The sequence below is a fragment of the Eurytemora carolleeae genome, unplaced genomic scaffold (genome assembly GCF_000591075.1).
Source record: "Eurytemora carolleeae unplaced genomic scaffold, Eaff_2.0 scaffold29, whole genome shotgun sequence".
Lineage (NCBI taxonomy): Eukaryota > Metazoa > Arthropoda > Copepoda > Calanoida > Temoridae > Eurytemora > Eurytemora carolleeae.
The window spans coordinates 219,598-239,731 of NW_019396073.1; the positions used below are offsets into that span (position 1 = coordinate 219,598).

The following is a 20,134-nucleotide window of genomic DNA, read 5'->3' on the forward strand; positions in this document are numbered from 1 at the left end:
AAGAATTTATATTTTCTAAGTTGTGTAGGTTTCTGAGCGTTGGAATGCCTAAACTCTTCATGAAAATTAAATTTTAAAGGGCCTGTGGCGTAATTTCAAGTACCCTCCGGCCTCCATGTGCAAAGTGGCGTGTCTGATAACCATCAGTACCCTTTGAACCTTTGACTGATCAAGGAGATCGGACTATTTTTGCTAATCTACGTAAACATTTGTTATTGTTGATCACTTGGTTTGCAAGCTGTTTTATATTTTAAAAATATCAATATTTACTTTCTTAAAATCAGAGAAAATAGATATTTCATTTTATAGTTTTAAAAACCGCTTTGGTCATAGAATATTCGGAATTTTCGAGGTAAGCATGTAATGTTAACTGAGTTGAATTCACATACACTAGCGTTCACATCGGGTTCACGACAATTCAAACACGATTTCAGAGATGAACACATAGAGTTCTCTGGCCTCGAAGATTGCAGTCAGAGGTTTAAAGGTTTAAAAGGTACCGTTGTGAATATTAACTTGCCATCTTTACATGGATGGTTACTTGAAATTACAATTACAGTCCATTTTAACTAAAAGGAATTGAGTCTTTGCAACAAATCCCAATTTTCTAATACCAATATATCTACAACCAAATTATGTAGACCTTTGATATTTCAAACTTTGATTGTTTGATATAACAGAAGTCATAGTTTGAAATATCTAAGGTCTACAACATTGGGTTGTTAAAATATAGGGATTTAAAAATCAGAGTTTGTGACAAAGACTCATTTCCTTTGCCATAAATGACGAGAGCAAAACGGAATATTTATGCATTAAATTAATCCCCATATTACGGGGACCTTTGTATCTGTTATTAATGTTAAGGTGATCTAGCAGGTGAACTGGATCGACCAGCCAGTCATAAAGTTTGTGTTGAGAATATGAAGGATTTTACATCATGCTTTCTCTTTAGCCTTGAGACACAACATACTATTGGGTAATATAAACTTTCCGTATTTTAAAATTTAACATTTTGAAAATATTTCTGTTACAGAAAATAATATTTTAAATATGGTATCTACACCATGTTGGACAAAAGATAAGAATTTTAGGGCTTAAATAATGAGTTATAGTGAGGACAAGGCGTTGCAACACATTACAGTTAATCCAGTCTTAAACTTTTCATGGCAGTCTGGATCTCTGTCCTACATATTCAGAAATATTGTCCTACATATTTAGAAATGTTGTCCTACATATTTAGAAATGTTGTCCTACATATTCAGAAATATTGTCCTGCATATTTAGAAATTCTGTCCTACATATTTAGAAATGTTGTCCTACATATTTAGAAATGATGTCCTACATATATTTAGAAATGTAGTCCTACATATTTAGAAATGTTGTCCTGCATATCTAAAAATTGTCCTCAAGAAATTAACTTAACTTTCTTTTATTTTCCCCCGGGTTAATCTAATTTACGGAGAAGGGGTTTTTTAACCTTATGTATTTCTTGGGAAAGTGGCAACTCCTGATGTCCCAGGAGATTTTCTAGAATATATCTATCTGAATACCATTGTATTATAGTGCACATTTAAATATACAGGGTTACCCATACAGAATGAGACAGCATAAAAGACGACCTGAAACTTTTCAAATCTAATGATCTCAAGGTTAATTGGATCTGGAAAACATTTGTCTTTTAATGGCATAATTTATGATTTAGAAAAAGAAAACAAAACAAATTTCCATGAGAAAACAGACAGAATAAATTCCGTACGGTCGTTTCTGAAGTCTCATTCTTTGTGGGTAACTCTGTACATGTCATCATTGAATAGTTTTAAATCTTATAAAACGTATCAGAAACATATTGAGTGGGAACATGAAAAATAAGTTTCACATGATTGCATTATATTATTATATATAAAAAAGAACATTTTCAAACAAAAAGTAGAAAATGTAATATTATAAATGCTTTGTTAGGTATTGTTTACCTATGAAAAATCGATAAAGTAACCAAAGACAGGATATTATAGATAAAATGCCACCAAGTATAATACCAGTTTGTAATGTAGATATATATAAAACCATACATGATAATAACATCAACTGGAAAAGTGAGTTGTATAAATGGGAAAAATAACAACTATTAAGCTATTTTTTTAATCGATTGAAATTCAAAATTTTATCGTTTCTAGTTCAATCAGTTTAAACAACATTTTTGAAACTTGATTGCAGAGAGGGGGGGGAGGGGGCAATAAATTTGAGTATATTTCATATTGTTTCCTTCACGTCTGTGGTTTCCAAAAAAATCAAGTTATGAAATTGATATTTTGAAAACTCCAAATTAGTATACTTAAATGTTTTTTTTTAAACTTTCTTTGGGAATGATAGAAAGTCTGGACTTTCTGGAAAGTAAATTTTATTTACGTTTTTAAAAGGGTACAGTGAAGATTTGAATATCATTTGTCAAATATGGTGGACACTTGTTGTCAATCCATTAGTTAGGAAAAAATGTTCAAAAAATATATTGATTTATTATTTCAATTTTAAAAGAGTTTTGGTGTCATGACTTCTATACATTTTAACAATAAAAACAATAATGTATGTATGTTCAAAGTATCATCTAGAATATTGTAGATATGGTGTAAGAGCTCCAACAGAAGAATGCACTCTTGCAATAGTTATCATCTCCATTCAGAGCATTTTTGGAGTAATTATTCAGGTATTTTTGAAGACATTAATATTCAGATATTTTTAGAGTCATTGCTCAGATTATTTCGGGAAAATTTATTAAGTAGTTTTGCAGTTTTTATTTAAATTATTTTTGGAATCCTTCTTTTGGTAAATTTGCAATAACTATTTTGGTTAGCTTTGGATATCTCATTTCGATTTTTAAGGCCTTTTTTTGGTGGATTGGACTCATTTATTAGGTTATTGGTTTCATTTTTGCATTTTCTAAACTGTATCGATGCTTATTATTCAGATGTTTTTATTGGGATATAATTCGGACATAAATAGTTCTGACGAGCCATTTTTAGCATGAAATGATTCAGTTTTCTTTGATCTCAATTTTGGAATGTGCAAATATTACTTTTGTTCATGAGGATCATATTCAGAAATAAATTGGCACACATTTATTTAACTCTTATTTAACTTGGACATCCAAATATAAAATTGGACTTGAATCCTCAAACACAGTTTTGTTCACATTTCTTTATTTTCATGGAAAATGATAAAAACGGGTTCCGTATATTTTAATACATTTTCCGATCATTCTCCCCCCCCCCTGTAATGCTAAGAAACAATTGATGGTATTTTCTCTCACTTAACCCTGGGTAACCAACTTCTAATCCATCGCTAACAAAGGAAATTTCTTTTAAAAATAATTAAACATTATGGTGGTGCAAATACTAAATACGGTGGTAAGCAATTTTATTGATACAATAAAGACGACATTCGATTTCGATTTTGATTTTGATTGAGCATGCATACGCATAATCTATAGAAGCCAAGAGAAGCTGTCAATTAAAAAAGCTTCTTTTTGATTTCTTGTAAACCTGTAAATCGATAAGAGCTTGTTAACAATCAAAACTTAAATAAAAAAGTCGTATTCATTGTATTGATTTAATCGCTTCCCACTGTCATGTACTAAATCTGGGCGTTTTGGTTCAACTATTTTTCCGTTTTCAAATAATAGGCCCGTATGGCTGGGACAGTGTTTAGTATCCATATAATATCTATATAATCTGATCTAATCTCCCCGTCTAGACCTGTATGGGATAGCGTATCCATAATATATATATAAGTATCTATATAATCTAATCTCTTCGTCTAGGCCTGTATGGCTGGGATAGTATATCCATAATATATATAAGTATACATATAATCTAATCTCTTCGTCTAGGCCTGTATGGCTGGGATAGCGTATCCATAATATATATAAGTATCCATATAATCTAATCTCCTCGTCTAGGCCTGTATGGCTGGGATAGTGTTTGCTAAGTTTACGAAGCCGACAATGCGTGCAGAGACGATATTGTTCAGCAAGAACGCCTTAATAACTCTTAGAAATGGTTCCTTTTACCTCCTCTGCAGGGTGGCAGATCTCAGGTTATATTACTCTAATAGTATTGATACGGGGTAATGAGAGGGAGGGGGGTAAGAAGGGAGAAGGGGAGCGATCAAAAATTTTATACATTTTTCTTTTATTGCTTTTTTTTAGACCCAATCATTTGTTAGAAGCCCACGTGTCTGGACACATGGTAAAACGAGAGCTAACACAGGAAGGAGAGGTAAGCTATTAAAGTTGTTACTGTTTATAGCCTTTTAACTATGCCAGTCTCCAAGATAAGACAGTGGAGGTCAATGGTTCAATGGGACTGTTAGTGATTACAAGTGATCCTCGACGAAAAGAGGGTAAGAGCATTCCTTACAAACAGTACTATTTGAACCTTTGCCTGTCAATGTAATTCAAGTATATGGATCTCAATCCAGCTGATCCGTTTCTTGTGTCCCTTAAATTTTACATTTTAAAACCGGTTTTCAAAAGTAAAATATTTATTTTCTGCAATGTTCAGAAAGTGAATATTAATATTTTTAAATATAAAACAGCTTGCAAACATAGTGTTTAACAAGTAAAAGTGGTTTTGTAGATTAATGAGGATCAGTCAAAGGTTTAAATCGTACTGTTTGGAATCGGACAAGCCATTCTACTAATGCAGATTCATTTGAAATTACGCCTACAGTCCCTTTAAAGGGAGTGACCGGCAATGTATGATAGTTTCTCTGAGAATGTAGTATTGCATGGAGAAACTTGTTAGGAATCATTTATCCCTATGAGACGTTTTTACTTTGCATATTTGTTCTGCAAGAGCGCAAATTCAATCTTTAAAATCTTCATAGATTGTCCATTCTTGAGGGATGATTTTGAGAATCGGTTTTAAAAAGGTTATTCAATAACGACGACGAAAAATGTATTGAAAATTCTTCAGTAAATTAATAGGTTGTTTAGGAACAGATTAAGAAAATAAAAATTCACGATTATAATCGAAAATAAGTAATCTTAATCAGTTATTGGTTTCTGTAGAGGCTCATTGTTCACAAACATTTCTGTAGATTTCCTGGAATTTTTATTGAAAAGACGACATTTGAAGAATTGGAAGAAATTAATAAAATATAAGAAAATCAATAGAATGATGAGAAAGAATAAATTGATATATTGAGAACATTTTAATTGAGAATTATGATCCATAACATCTAATAATAGATGATTTTGAACGTCGACTTTGCGCTCAATCTCAGTAATTATACATCATTAAAACATTTTATATGCATTCAAATAAATCCTAAAAAATTTCTCCACAATACTACATTCTAAGATCAACTAGCATGCATTGCCGGTCACTCCCTTTAACTGTATCGAGCGCCGGCGCAGAAATGATGAAAGAAAATGCCATTAGAAAAAACGAACAAAAGTTACTCGTATTTGAGATAAAACTAAATACGACCTATTGTTATCTGGTGAGCATTTAAATAGGATTGGTTTAATGTATTTATGATTTTTATCCAGACAATTTTTTATAATGTAGAATTATTATTTCTTTGATTACAAACAGGTCTTCGTAAAAAGACTGAAAATGTTTACATATTTTGATAACTTTAGCTTTTGTCGGATATATACCTTAGAACACATTCTTTTCATAGATCAGATTAGATTAGGACATGATAATATCAAATTATCCTCATATATCCACCCACAATATCTTTCATTTCCAATTATGCTGCAAGAGTACAAGATCCCTTCCAATGATGATAATAGGAGGTTGTCGAAGCACCAAATAGATTAGATAATAATAGATTATCTATTACTGAAGCACTGTTTTGAATGTAATCATGTAATTACTAAACCGAACTATGTGGTAAAATAAATAAAATTCTTCACAAATATAAGAAAACAGTTGAATGCACTGAATTAAAAAATAACACTAATTTAATTAAATAAAGTCAGATTTAGCCTTGGTAACTTTTTTATTCATGAAAACTTTGTTTTATTATCTATTTATTGTGATTTTTTTCGTTCAAAAATATAAACATTTGAAATGTATTGGATTTTCCAGAATATGAAAATTCCACAATCGTGAGATATAAAACTTTACACCAGAAAGAGCTAAAAGAGTTGCTGACAACGTAGAAGAGATTAATTTCTATATTAGATAGAAAATTTTAACATCACATTTTTGTCCCCCCTATAGGATATTTTTGATAAAAAATATCACAGACTTAGCAACTAAAAAAAAATTTCCCAATTGCCTTCCATCAAAAAAAAACCTTGGAATGTTTCACGTTGAACTGTTGGTGTGGGGGCATTAAACCTGTGCTTATTCAGGGTCCATCTGTAACCACCCCCCCTCCCCTCCTCATCCATCAGGGGTGTATCCTTGGAGAATTCTACGTTGAAATTTTAGCATGGGGGTTTAGAGAAAATCGTTATCTTGTTTTCTCTCAGAGCTGACCCATATACCCAGCTGGACAGGGTCAGAAACTGGTATCTGTATGGTCTATAAAGTTAGGAAAAGAAGGATGGGAAGGATGGGGAAGGGAGTTCAGTTGTATATTAAGCCTAAGAGTGAAGGGACCAACTCCCTTGATCCTAGAAGGAGGGGGCAGGAGGATAACGAGAGTGTGGAGACAACCATCATTGAACAATTTTAAATGCATCGCAGACAGACCAGAGTTCAAAGTTCAAGTGTCTAGATGCCCGAGTTCAGAGTCCAGAGGCGAGAGTCTAGAGAGACCTGAGTCCAGAGAGGCGAGAGTTCTTTGATCATCGTTTTCATTAATCCAATATGATAAATATAGTACTCACCAAAACTAACTAAAAGATGGGCGTCTGTAGTATCTAAGCAGAAAAGAAACATGGATCAGATCGGACTCTAATCAACCTCATAAGATTGAGATTTGCTAAATTTAGCTGTACAGAACGATTTCAAACATACTTGTCTTGGTCATATTATCTCTAATTTAATTTAAGATTACATGAAGAAGAATGCAAAAATTAAGAATGGATGAAACAGGAATTTGTAAGATTGTAAGTTATGTGACATTAATTCAATGAACTCTTTAATAGGCTAATAAAATATCTTGCATGCTATTTTGAATATAAAAAAGCTACTAGATATGCTATTTCAAAATGAAAGAAATAAGATCTCCCTGACATGTTATCAAAATACTCGTCTGATATGAAACACGCCAATTGGCATGCAACTTTCAGGGTTGAAATAAGATCTCCCTGACACTTCAGTAAAAACTTTCGAATAATAACTCATTAACTTAAAATGCCATCAAAATAGCATTATAGAAATAAGAACTCAGCTCTCGACATTCTTGTAAAGAATGAGACTTTGTAATTGCGTAAAGTGTCCCTTTAATCCCTATAATTCTATCTTTGTTCCATTTTTCCTTGAACTTTAAATATTCTAGGGATGATATTCTCAATTTTCTTCACAAAAATTACATTTCTTTCATCATTATTCAACCTCAAAGATAATATTTAAGATAAAAGAAAGAAGGGAAAATAATATTTTCATCAAAGTTTTGAATTTTAAATCTAAAGAACAGATTTTATTTGGTGGGAATATGGTTTTTAGTAAATTTAAGAAAATGATCAGCCCACACAAATCACAATTTTAAAATATGAATGATTGATTTTTGATCCAAACAAATCTAAATAGAGAGTTTTCCTGTCATAAAATTACAAAAGACAGTTTACAATCTACTTTTAACAATAATTAACTCCTAGTGTTGAGAATAGATGGAGAGAAAAGAGGAGGGGGACATACAATTACAGGCCAGCTCTACCAACAAACCTGTGAGACATATTATACTGAATAATTTTATCCAGTTTCCCATGGAGGAGGTAGCTGAGGAGGAGATTAAAACTAGGATAAGGACAGTCTTCAGTTAGTCAAGGAATATGGACTGGCCCATCAAATCAGCTGGCTTTCTAGAAATTGGCATAGTTTTTGGAACGAACTAAAATTTTGAAAAAAAATTTTTTTTTTGAAAGATTGTGTGTCGTTACACAAAAAAATACTTATGATGGAAGAACAACTTGGATCGTTAAGAGAAATGAAAAAACTATCGTTTTTATAAAACGATTGAAGGAAAAACAAAAACGAACGATTTGGAATTGTCAAACGATCTTGATTCCAAAAAATTTTGAAAAAAAACTATATTTTTTAGTGAACAACCGATTTTTTTTTAAACAACCGTTATTAAAAAATGGTAGTAATTTTACTAAAAGAATGGTTTTTTTCACATTTTTTTGTAAAAATTATCATATTTTTTAGCTAAACGAACTTTTTTATGAACAAACGAATTTACTGAGAAAGTGAACGTAATAGATAGAAATTAAACGATAATTTAAACGAAATCAATTGAAAAAGAAACTAATGAAATGGGTCTTCATGAACGATGAACTAACGAAACTGAAAAAAAGAACGCTCCAATCTCTAATTAGAACCAGCTTTTATGTATTCAGATCCTCTCTGCTTGATTGGAAGGCTTTGACAAGTCACTGGTCATCAGATGGTGGCAGTTCAAGCAATCTTGAGTGGATTGTAACTTTAAAACAAACAGCTTCCTTTCCATATCCATAGAGGAGTTTGAACTGGGTCCACAAGGTTAAACAAGGTGACCTGCATGGCAAATGGATTCGAACAAAGGAATGCGCACAGATTCAGTCTGCTTGTAAATTTTTAAGACAGGGTCGATTTTAAGTGTCGCAACACTTGGTTTTAAAGACGTAATTGGCAAAATTCTCATCGATTTTTTCTTGAGAGCCTTAGACCTTTAAATCACAGTGTATCTGGTGGAAGTTTTACAAGGTCCAGGTCCTTTTTAGCCCTTCTAGATTTTGTGATATGGTGATTCAGTCTCCTCAAGATGTCAAGATGACCTGAATGTGATAGAAGACCTCTGCATGAAGCTTTTTCCTACTCTCAATACCTTGGAACCAAATATAAAGCAATTGTGGCTGAGGGTAAAATAAATTATGCCGAGGAGAGGTTTTGCAAATATTGAAAATGTTAAAATAGATAATGTATGTAATCCTCTGCCTCTTTGTAAAAATAATACCTTAAACAAAGTAATACTAGCATGTACAATTGTTGAAAATATCGAAACCAAAATTGTTTTGTTCAAATTAAGTGTAAAGAGTAAACAGCACATTTCAAAATCTTATTGTTCTATTTTTCTTAATTTCGCTGAACCAAAAGTGTTTGTAGAATGTAGATTGCCAAGCCCATTGATTATTAAAAATTAAAATTTTCAACCATTCTAAATTTTTTATCAAGGACAAGATACCCTTCAGTTTTCGAACAAAATATTTGACCTAGATCATACAACTGCATGCAAAGATGTCAAAGATTGGAAAATTGGTCGGCAAGAGAACATATAATGCCAAGGGATTATGACTTGAAAAAAATAAGCTTATTCTTTCTAAAAATCATTCTTCAACCAGTCTCGAATTTAATTTGTTGAACTTTCACTTGACTGACTGAACACCCATAAACCTCGACCTTAACCCTTTTTAAAACCTCTGGAGTTTTTTTTAGAACAAATTTGATGGACTACCCTAAAACCTTTACCATACTGTGAGCTCAGTTACATTTCATATGGTAACATATCATATAATTACACTTGCTATAATTACATTTCATATAAGTTACAATTTATAACTACATTTCCTAAAAGGTTACATTTCCTATAATTTCACTTTCTATATTTACACTTCCTTTACATTTCCAAATTCTAAATTGATTTCACATTTATGTAACTGCAGCGCTTGGCTCTCTAGCCTGTTCTAGCCCCGTCTCTCTTCCCAGACTTTAACCAAACTAAGGTGAGAGACAGAACATTATGTAACATTTAACAGGCCGCAGTGCTCGGCCTCCTAGCCCATCCTAGCCGCAGCACTCGCCCCAGAAATTGTCTTAACCTAACCTAACCCAACATAATGTGTAGTGATAGGAAGTGTAATTTTATATGAAATGTAACCACATAGGAAAAATTATTATAGCAAGTGTAATTATAGCAGGTGTAATTATGTCAAATGTGTAATTAAATGACATGTAACTAAGCCTTGGTCCATCAGATTTTAAAGCTCTAATGAATAAAGAAACCGGCGGACCGTCCCTGTCCTCGCTACTATCCCCAAATCGTCCCTATTATATATTTATCATCTTTGTAATTCCCTAGTCGTCACTACCGTCCCCTCATCATCAATCGTCAGAAAAAAGAAGTATTCTGGCAAAAGTTTAACCAATAAAAAGACTCTGGAAGTTATGATTTTTAATTAAGATATTTTTTGTAATAAGAGGGTGGTCAAATGCCCCCCCCCCCCAGTCCGAATTGAATAAAGATGTCTGTATAGCAACACTTCTTTACCCGAAAGAATTGGAGAAAACGAAAAAAGAATATATATATTTGTGTGAACATATAAAGAAAGTGTTTTGGCAGTGAGTCTTAATATTTGTTTATTAAAAAGTTATAGCAAAAAAAACTTTTTACATAACTGGATTTTTGCTGAAAAGATTTTTATACAAAATTTTCGTATAAATATGAAACAGTTTAAAGTTTTATATCAATTTCTTAAAACAGGAACATCAGATAGAAATTTGAAGGGTCTCGAACAACGCCTAAAACGCTTAGGTTTTAGCCTGTACCCACTTTCCGTCCCTTTAAGCAGTAAACCGAATAGGCTCATGCTGGTGTGGTAACAGTTCGCCCAATCACGTTTCACCCAATCACATTTCATCCAAAAAGTTTCACCCAATTTCAGGTGAAATAACGTTTCACCCAATTCACGTTTCACCCAAATTACGATTCACCCAACTCATGTTTTGCCCAAATTACTTCAGAGTTTCGCCCAATTTTTGTATTCCTCTTACATACAGTGTACATTAATTTATTGCCCAATTTCCGATCATAATTCATAAATTTCTGGACCTATTTGCCTCAAATTTTGATTGGGGAAATCATGAAAAAACTGGGAATTTTCTTAGATTATAGTTTAAAAATTCTAATCTGAGAGGGTCGACTGACTAGCTCATACATACAAACAAAGCTGGGTTCCCGAGGTAGTGAATCGTTACTAGGTGAAACGTGATTGGGCGAACTGTTACCACACCAATAATATTTTTTTGTAGAACTTTCTTCTGCGTGCTACATGCTCATTTAACCCGATCAGGGATATTATAATTAATTTGAACTCGTTCTATCTATCTATAAGGTCTTAACTCAAGGTTTATAATAAAACAGGCACTAATTATTCGTTTGTTAAATATCGAATAATTGAACAGTTTCCCAGATTTAAGGGGAAAAAAAATAAATTTGAGTGTTTACTACTTAGAATACTGTAGATAAATGATATTTCATTAAAAACAAAATAGAAAATGATCAATCTGATGTATGCAAAAAAGATCAAAATTTAGAAGATTTGATTAAACAAAATGTCGATTTTTTTATTTATCACTAAAAACAGAAAAAAATAATGTAAAATTTGGCGACTTCAAATATTGTTAAAATTGTTGATAGAAGAAATTGCACGAACCGCCGGAAAATCCCAGTTCATTTTATTGCTCAATTTTCTTCAGTTTTATGTATGTTCCACGCGCACACCCATTAGAAAAATATTTATTTATTTTTATTTATTCATGTTTATTTAACTACAAAGCATAATATAATATACTAATACAATTCTCAATTTACTAAGTAGTTTGGACCCGCCTAACCAGAGTAGGTTGTTTTAATTAAAACAAACAAGAATTGTTAATACATGGGTGTACACTGTACAGTGTACATTCTAAACATAATAATGATGATAAATGAGGAAAAATGTATGGAGATGGTGAGGAAGTATAATAAGATAGAATAAATAAATGATGGAAAGGTTGATGAATAAAAGATTAAAATGATGTTTCCATTTTGATAAATGTGAAGATGCGCTACCTTGATGAGTCAGGTTGCTGTAAATGGTTTCCTGTCTGCATTTGATGACAACGCATTATTTAACCAAACACAATAACCAGTTTATTGGCGGAAAATCAACCACTATCATTCACTAACTTTTTTTGAAAAATTGCTAGCCCGTTAGTTGGAAGTTTAAATCAGGTGAAAGCTAGTCACAAAATCTTAAAAAGGAATTAATCACGAGAATATTAAATACACGGCCCGCTTATATGTATGCTTCTATCTACCGATCTTTTCTGGGCTAACGTACATGTAACTTTGTCGGTCGGTGGGCTACGCAGCTGTTATATCTCAGTGGACCCTAGATATTTTTAGGAAATTTCTAAAACCTCTGCATACCAAATTTTAGGTTTTACTGTAACAAATTTTTATTCTGGCTATTGTTCATTCTATAAAAATAATTTGTCTTTTAAAAAGTTTGAACTGAAGTACAGGGTCCAAATTAGAGAAGAACTTTAATAGATAGTGGGCCCTGGAGTGAGCAGAAATGAGATACTGTAGCTAAATCTTGTGATCATATCATTTTCTTCAAAGAGTTGGTAGCATCAAAGGCGCCTTGTTTCCAGATAAAACCGCTAAAGCCAACTATTTCTTCGGTGCAGTGTACTGCAATTTATTCTTCGGTCAGTGTACTGCAATTTATTCTTCGGTCAGTGTACTGCAATTTATTCTTCGGTCAGTGTACTGCAATTTATTGCATTATACTGCACCGAAAGCCTAGTTAATAGTGGAAAATTTAAATTAGGTGAAAGGTATGTTCAAATTCTTTCTTTAAAAAAGGGTTTAATCATGAGATCAAATAAAAACTCGTAAATATTAAAGATACCATGCAAAAAATCGTCTTATGTAATATTTCGTTTGAATTATGAATGAAAACTCTCATGTCTGACTCTAACATCCAAATTTGTTCCATATCTATCTTAATTTTTAGAAAGTAAATTAATCAACCTTTTGCAAACTGAAATAAAAAATTTGCTTTGATGATTATTCATTTTGTCTCCTTTCGATCTTTTTTAAGAAATCCATCAAAAGTAAAAACGTTAAAATTTATAAATTGTGTCAATTTCTAAAATGCATTCCTTCAAGTTAAAACTGTGCCGTGAACATTTTTAAATGATGTTTACACGAAACGGAAATAAGATAAACAATGAATAAAAAAACGGTAAAACCCAGAAACTTCTGGAAAAGAAGACGACTTTTAGACTTAAGCTATCTATGGCCTGAAGTAGTCCAATGTAGAGGAGAAACAGCAATTGTGCTGTTTTTAATAAGTGATTTAATCAGTTACTAGTAACACGTTTTGCTCTGTAACAACATCAAATACACTTAAGTTTTGTTAAAATGTCGTCTTATTTTTCCACAGTTTTCTAGATCTCACTGTAGAATCTATGAAGACAATCCCTTTAACCCAAGATAAATATAAAGTTAATGCATAAAGATTTAAAAGTTTAAGAATTCTCTAAAACCTTAATGGAATGCACGGCTTATATATGTATACATATATAAACTACAGACAACAGATTAAACAGAGCTAACAACTTTTAAAAGGATGTAATTTATATTTACATCCTTCAATTTAATTACAGAAATTCCCGTTATGATTTCGTAAGTTGTGTTAACTGATAACCTGCTTATAACTGATCTGAAAATGTTCAATAAACCAGAACTTTTATTTCGTGAATCTCAGAATCAAGCATTTATCTCCATTTTATGCAGACTTACGGAGTAATCTAATTCCTCTTCTGTATCCCGTGATCATACCTTGCAGGGATAAATTAAAAAGTGTCCACATTGTATATCAAGATCAAGCAATCAAGTTAACATTCCATGCACATTTTTATTTTAATTACTTGGAGAGAAAAAGTAAAAAGCAAGCAACCTTCGCCTTTTTTAAAAAAGTTTATTTTCTTTTTAGATAATTCCCTATCATCTACAGAGGATGGAGTTTGGAGCAGAACTAGACGGGAGCCAAGATTATTTCCAGATGTTTTGGCCAACTATTCTATCTCATAAGATTGATCAGGTCAACTGATAGATAGATCACGCAGATAATAAAAGAGGTTCAGTCCAGGTTAAAGATCTAATATTTTTGTAGATGGTTTTCCAACATCCGGTTGTGTTGCACTACTATTAAAGGGAGTGTTCGTCAAGAATTAATCAGGGTTTCAGATTTTTCTTTAAAAAGATATTTGCATAAATAAAGACCCTTTCCTTCCATAACAATTTATTACGGCTCCAATACCTCCTAGCTGCATGATCTGTGAGTAAACCCTCTCCAGTTTTTCTATTAAATTTTTTAAAATCTTTTTCCTTTTTCGATTATTAATTTAGATACGGTTTCGCGTTTTTTTTTCTTTCGGAGTTTCCCCGTTTGTTTTATTTTTGGAACGATTAGGTATAAAACTTAAGAAAGATTTCATGCAATTAATTAATGTTCGAAAAGATTCTTTTGGACTGCAGTTAATTTAAAAAGTCTTCTCAATTTTATTTTTCAATGAACAGTTGTGTTCCAAATTTGAATATTTTATAATCCCAATTTAAAATTAAAGTTTATCCCAGTCTAACTTAATGCAAATTATATTCTCATTTAATTTAACCTTTTTTCGGAAATGAAGGAACAACTCAGATAGAAAACCTTAAACCATTAACAATTTACAATCTGATGAAAGATTGATAAAAAAAAAACACAGAAAATCTGCTTCATGAATTTCTGCATTCCAGGACTGGGAGTTACAAATTTGCGGAAAAGGAAAAGGAATATTTTGATTTTAAGTCTAAAGAACACTAAACACAGGATTTGTGCAGTGAGTGTGCGACCTGATAATTACTTGATATGTACATTTTCAAGATATTTGTTCTCAACTGTATTCTTCCTATTCAACTACTGTATGGGTCCACTGTACTTAAGAAACAAGAATATGGCAAAGTTTTAAAATAGAAAAAATATTATTTTTTTTTCTTCATGATTATTTCCAGAAACTACAATATATTTCCATGAAACATGGTTTCACATAAAAGATTGAAATATGGCTGACATTTTGTTCATCCTTAATAATTTTATAAACGCAAAAACAGCAGACTAAATTTTGAAAATGTCAAGACAAGGGGAATTTTTTAATTAATTTTTTTAAGAAAGTCAGTTGGCGAATGAATACTGTAAACTATTCCAAAGGTGCACCTTGTAACCAAAGTGAAATGCGTTCTGAATCTTCGATTTGATTTGAAAAATGTATGTTGTACCGATCAAATTGTGAACGACCTTCAAATTGTCATTTTACTGCCTTGCTTACTGGTACACTCTCTCTCCTTATAAAAGGGTATTTTTGTGAGCGTTGAATGATTACTTAAATAACGGTAACAGTTCGCCTATGTAATTCTTAATTTATATTGTTTTTATTATCATTATATTTTTAGGAATCTCCACTGTGGGATGTTTCTCCAAGGAAATTCATTTAACCATGTGAATACTAGTGTCCCTCAATGTAAAGAGAGCAATGCCCGATTTACAACAGTACCTTTAAAACCTTTGTAGGTGATCGTCTAGTACAGAGATATGTATGTGTGTGTGTAAACTTATCGAAACCCGCTTTTATTTATCTGCGATTTTCCAGTTTGCTTTGCACTGAGTTCGATGGTGTAAGTAGAACTGCACAAAGGTTTTAAGGGTGCCCTTTTTACGTAGAGGGTTACTTGAAATTTGACTTACAGTCCCATTTAATGCCCTTCTCACCTTCTCACCGATAATAAATAATAATAATTAGCTTTATAATGTTGTTGTCCATGACATAGTTTTTTACTTCGCACTTCAAATACATACATCGTTACCCAGCAAGTGTCTATAAAAATTATAATTATAATATTTCTCCGGACACAGTTATTTATGAAAAGAAAGTCTAATACATAATACCAATGAATATCAAACAGGTTATTTAGTTTACCCTGAAATTTCCCAAATAAGTGAACGGTCCCTTTAATGAATACCCATCACTCATAAATTATCTATTTTATTAGTGATTATAAATCTTTTTAATCAATTTTTTTAACAATCTGTTTTAATTTGAAAAGTCTTTTTTATATAAATTTTTATATAAATATAAAACTATCATATGTTCAGGCCTACCGCCAAAGATTCAGACTGTAAAGACGACATAAAACTTTTAGAATATGACGATAACAAAGTTGAGTCATGAAAATAGTTTTTTTTAGATTATTTACCATATTGGTCTAAGAAAGAAACGCGTTTACAGTTGCAGGGAATCGTGAATATAAGAAAACGGACGATATAAATTCCGTACAGTCATATGTGAAATTGTAACCTTTGTGGGTCGATTTCAAGTCAGACCGATTAGCCTAGTTTTACCTAAATATTCCATCTGTTATAGATTAATAAAAATTCAGATAGAGCACTAGATGTCGTCTTTTCAAGATTTAGGAGTTTTTCGTTTACAATAACCCTGCGACAGAAGCACAAAGGTGTTACGCGCATGCTCTCTCTCTCATGCGGCATACGCGTAACTCCTTTGGGCCTTTGCCTTAGGGGTATTGTGAACGAAAAACCCCTAAATCTTGCAAAGACGACATTAGTTTTCTGTCTGTATTGTTATTAATCCATGCCATCTACATTCAACAAACATTATTTGCGGATTTTAATGAAAACGTTTATAGTAAAATCGACAATAAGTCTTAAAGTTTACATATTGATAAATACCTCGAGAATGTTGTTAAATGAATTGTTGTTCAGAACTTTAAATTCAAGTATATTCGAGATTGTTCTGACAATGGAGGGAACAACACCTGAAACTGGGAATACGATACAGGTTAATTTCTGTAAAGAAGCAGAGAAATAATTTCGCTTAGGTTACTTTTCTTTATTTTTTAGCCGTGTTATCTTCCATTGGTAAGTACGTGTACTTAAAAGTTCTGAAAGAAGGGTGAAGTTTTTCAGGTAGTTGGGACTACCCTAAATATTCTAATTATTGTCGCGATTTTCAAGAAAAAAGAATAAATAAAATGAACACGTTTCTTTAGGTGTGCCCCCTAAANTTAGCCTAGGGTAAATCTTTCTTCCTAACGACAAACCCGATTTAATTCTTATTCCTAACATGCATGCTGAAATTGGATAAAAAGGATGTACTAAAAAAGTATCATAAACTTGGGCAATAGTCCTAACACAACCTAAAAGAAACGAAAATAATATCTGAAAAATTTATTTTGAAATTAGGATGTTCTTTTCTTTGATTATGATTTCGTTTAAAGGATGTTTTTTTTTCAGGTTCGAACCTCGTACCTTCCGAATGAAGTTCTGTGGGGGTATAGGTTCGAGCACACATGTGTGATATACGATATAAAGGCTGCCAAATACGAGGTTTCATTCAACAATCTCAACAAACATATTGCAGACAGGACTCCCAGGTAGACATTTTGGAGGTAGGACTCCCAGGTAGATATATTATAGATAGGACAAACCATTAACAATTTACAATCTGATGAAAGATTGATAAAAAAAAAACACAGAAAATCTGCTTCATGAATTTCTGCATTCCAGGACTGGGAGTTACAAATTTGCGGAAANCGGTAGACATATTTCAGATAGGACTCCCAGGTAGATATATTTCAGATAGGACTCCCAGGTAGATATATTATAGATAGGACTTCCAGGTAGACATATTTCAGCTCAGAAACCACGGTAGACATATTTCAGATAGGACTCCAATGTAGACATATTTCAGATAGGACTCCAATGTAGACATATTTCAGATAGGACTCCAAGGTAGACATATAATAAAGATGACTCCTAGGTAGATATATTTCAGATATGACTCCCAGGTAGATATATTACAGATAGGACTCCAATGTAGACATATTTCAGATAGGATTCCCAGGTAGACATATTTCAGATAGGACCCCCAGGTAGATATACTTTAGATAGGACTTCCATGTAGGTATATTGTTGAAAGGACTCCAAGGTAGATATAATGTAGGTAGGAGTCCCATGTGGATATATTGCAGATATGACTCCCAGTCCCGTGAATATATTTTTCAATTAGCAGATAGGACTCCCCATGTATGTTTTTTTTGCAATTTGCAGATAGGACGTCTCTGAGATATTTTTGTCCAATGCTTTTTCCAAAACATGACTAAATGACATTTAGTAATAATGTATATCCAATTAGATTTCTTTGATATCTTCTAAATATCATAAATAAGGGCTTCGGCATTGTCAATCATGAGATGATTACCTCTCAAACTTTAAACTCGTGTTTTTCTTTTAACTTTTAATGAATAAATTAGACATCTTTGGATTTGAGCCGTTTATATTGGGTTGAAATTCAACCCCTCAAATGAAAATAATTATTTTTAAAAGTGCAGAATTCGAAATTTTTAGTTAAGGTCTAATTATGCATACTGGAAATATGGCACAAAGTTTATGGTTGAAAATTTGAAATTAAAATTCTAATAATTCAGGTGCAGTGCTAAAGATTGGGAAGAGAGAAGAGTTACCAGTGCATCAGTGAGCAGTGAAAGCTTTATTTGTCAGCAGATAGATGAGCTGACAGGACCACACCAACCATAAACCTGTCAGCAGATAGATGAACTGACAGGACCACATCAACCGTAAACCTGTCATCAGATAAATGAGCTGACAGGACCACATCAACCCTAAACCTGTCATCAGATAGATGAGCTGACAGGACCACACCAACCGTAAACCTGTTAGCAGAGAGATGAGCTGACATCAAGACCACATCAACCGTCAACCTGTCAGCAGGTAGATGAGCTAACAGGACCACATCAACCATAAACCTGTCATCAGATAGATGAGCTGACAGGACCACATCAACCGTAAACCTGTCATCAGATAGATGAACTGACAGGACCACACCAACCATAAACATGTCATCAGATAGATGATCTGACAGGACCACATCAACCGTAAACCTGTCATCAGATAGATGAACTGACAGGACCACACCAACCATAAACATGTCATCAGATAGATGAGCTGACAGGACCACATCAACCGTAAATCTGTTAGCAGAGAGATAAGCTGACATCAAGACCACATCAACCGTAAACCTGTCATCAGATAGATGAGCTGACAGGACCACACCAACCGTAAACCTGTTAGCAGAGAGATGAGCTGACATCAAGACCACATCAACCGTAAACCTGTCAGCAGGTAAATGAGCTGACAGGATCCCATCAACCGTAATTTTGCCTGCAGATAGATGAGTTGACAGGAACAATTCGACCAAAAGAATAACATCAACCATACACCTGTTTGCAGATTGATGAGCTGACAGGAATACATTGATCAAAAACCTGTCAGCAGGAAAGCTGACAAGACCTCATCAGCTATAAACCTGTTAGCAGAGAGGAGACATGACAGGACCACAGAGATCATAAACGTGTCAGCAGACAGGAGAGATGACATGAAAACATCAATCATAATCCTGTCAGCAAAAATCAACCTTTAATCTGTCAGCAGCAGACAGAGCATAACTGTCAGCACAAAGAAAATTTGACAAGACTCCACTCATCAACCCTTTTAGGGTCCGTTATTTGATGTATAAAGCAAATAGTTTTACCATTAGCTTAACCCTAAACAGGCTGTGGGGGGCGTGTTTGACTAGTTTCTTTTTACCCTAGCACTCTCATTTTTGATACTATCACCTTCAAAATTTAATTTTAAGGAATAAGGTAGGGTACATATATGCCAACATGGCGGTAAAAAAGGGCGGTCCGTGAAAAATGGATGCAGAAACATGTGTCACAACTTAATATTCATCAAAGACAAAACAAAATTATTTTTTACATTTTTCCGACCCTTTTTTGGCATTTTTTTAAACCTCATAGCACCCAAACTATTTAAGTTAGACCTTTAATTTTTTTCAATGAGCTGGCCTTGAAAAATTGTGATATGAACATACATTGCAACCTTAAACCTTTACTATAAGGCTCTACATATATTCAGGCCCCCCATCAGCTATTAAAGGTTTAAAGTTTAAATTATTAAATAAAATGTATCTGTATACAATGAACACACTTGCTGTGTTTCATGTTCATTGGACTGTTTAAATGCATAATTTAAGTCTAACAGTCGTCTTCCATTCCACAGTTCTAT

General features: G+C 32.8%; 1 protein-coding gene across 3 annotated transcripts in view; it reads left to right on the forward strand.

Annotated features, from left to right (window-relative positions):
* Positions 1 to 19,847, forward strand: part of LOC111713167 (inward rectifier potassium channel irk-1) — a 36,408-nt gene extending 16,561 nt beyond the window's left edge. For all 3 annotated transcript variants that reach the window (XM_023487989.1, XM_023488004.1, XM_023487996.1), the window contains 9 exons: positions 865 to 976; positions 2,617 to 2,701; positions 3,953 to 4,089; positions 4,202 to 4,271; positions 13,925 to 14,032; positions 15,424 to 15,452; positions 16,751 to 16,826; positions 17,282 to 17,421; positions 18,475 to 19,847. In XM_023487989.1, the coding sequence (XP_023343757.1) occupies positions 865 to 976; positions 2,617 to 2,701; positions 3,953 to 4,089; positions 4,202 to 4,271; positions 13,925 to 14,032; positions 15,424 to 15,452; positions 16,751 to 16,826; positions 17,282 to 17,421; positions 18,475 to 18,583 (866 nt within the window). In that variant the 3' untranslated portion in view covers positions 18,584 to 19,847. The remainder of the gene's footprint in view (positions 1 to 864; positions 977 to 2,616; positions 2,702 to 3,952; positions 4,090 to 4,201; positions 4,272 to 13,924; positions 14,033 to 15,423; positions 15,453 to 16,750; positions 16,827 to 17,281; positions 17,422 to 18,474) is intronic.
* Positions 19,848 to 20,134: the final 287 nt, after the last annotated feature.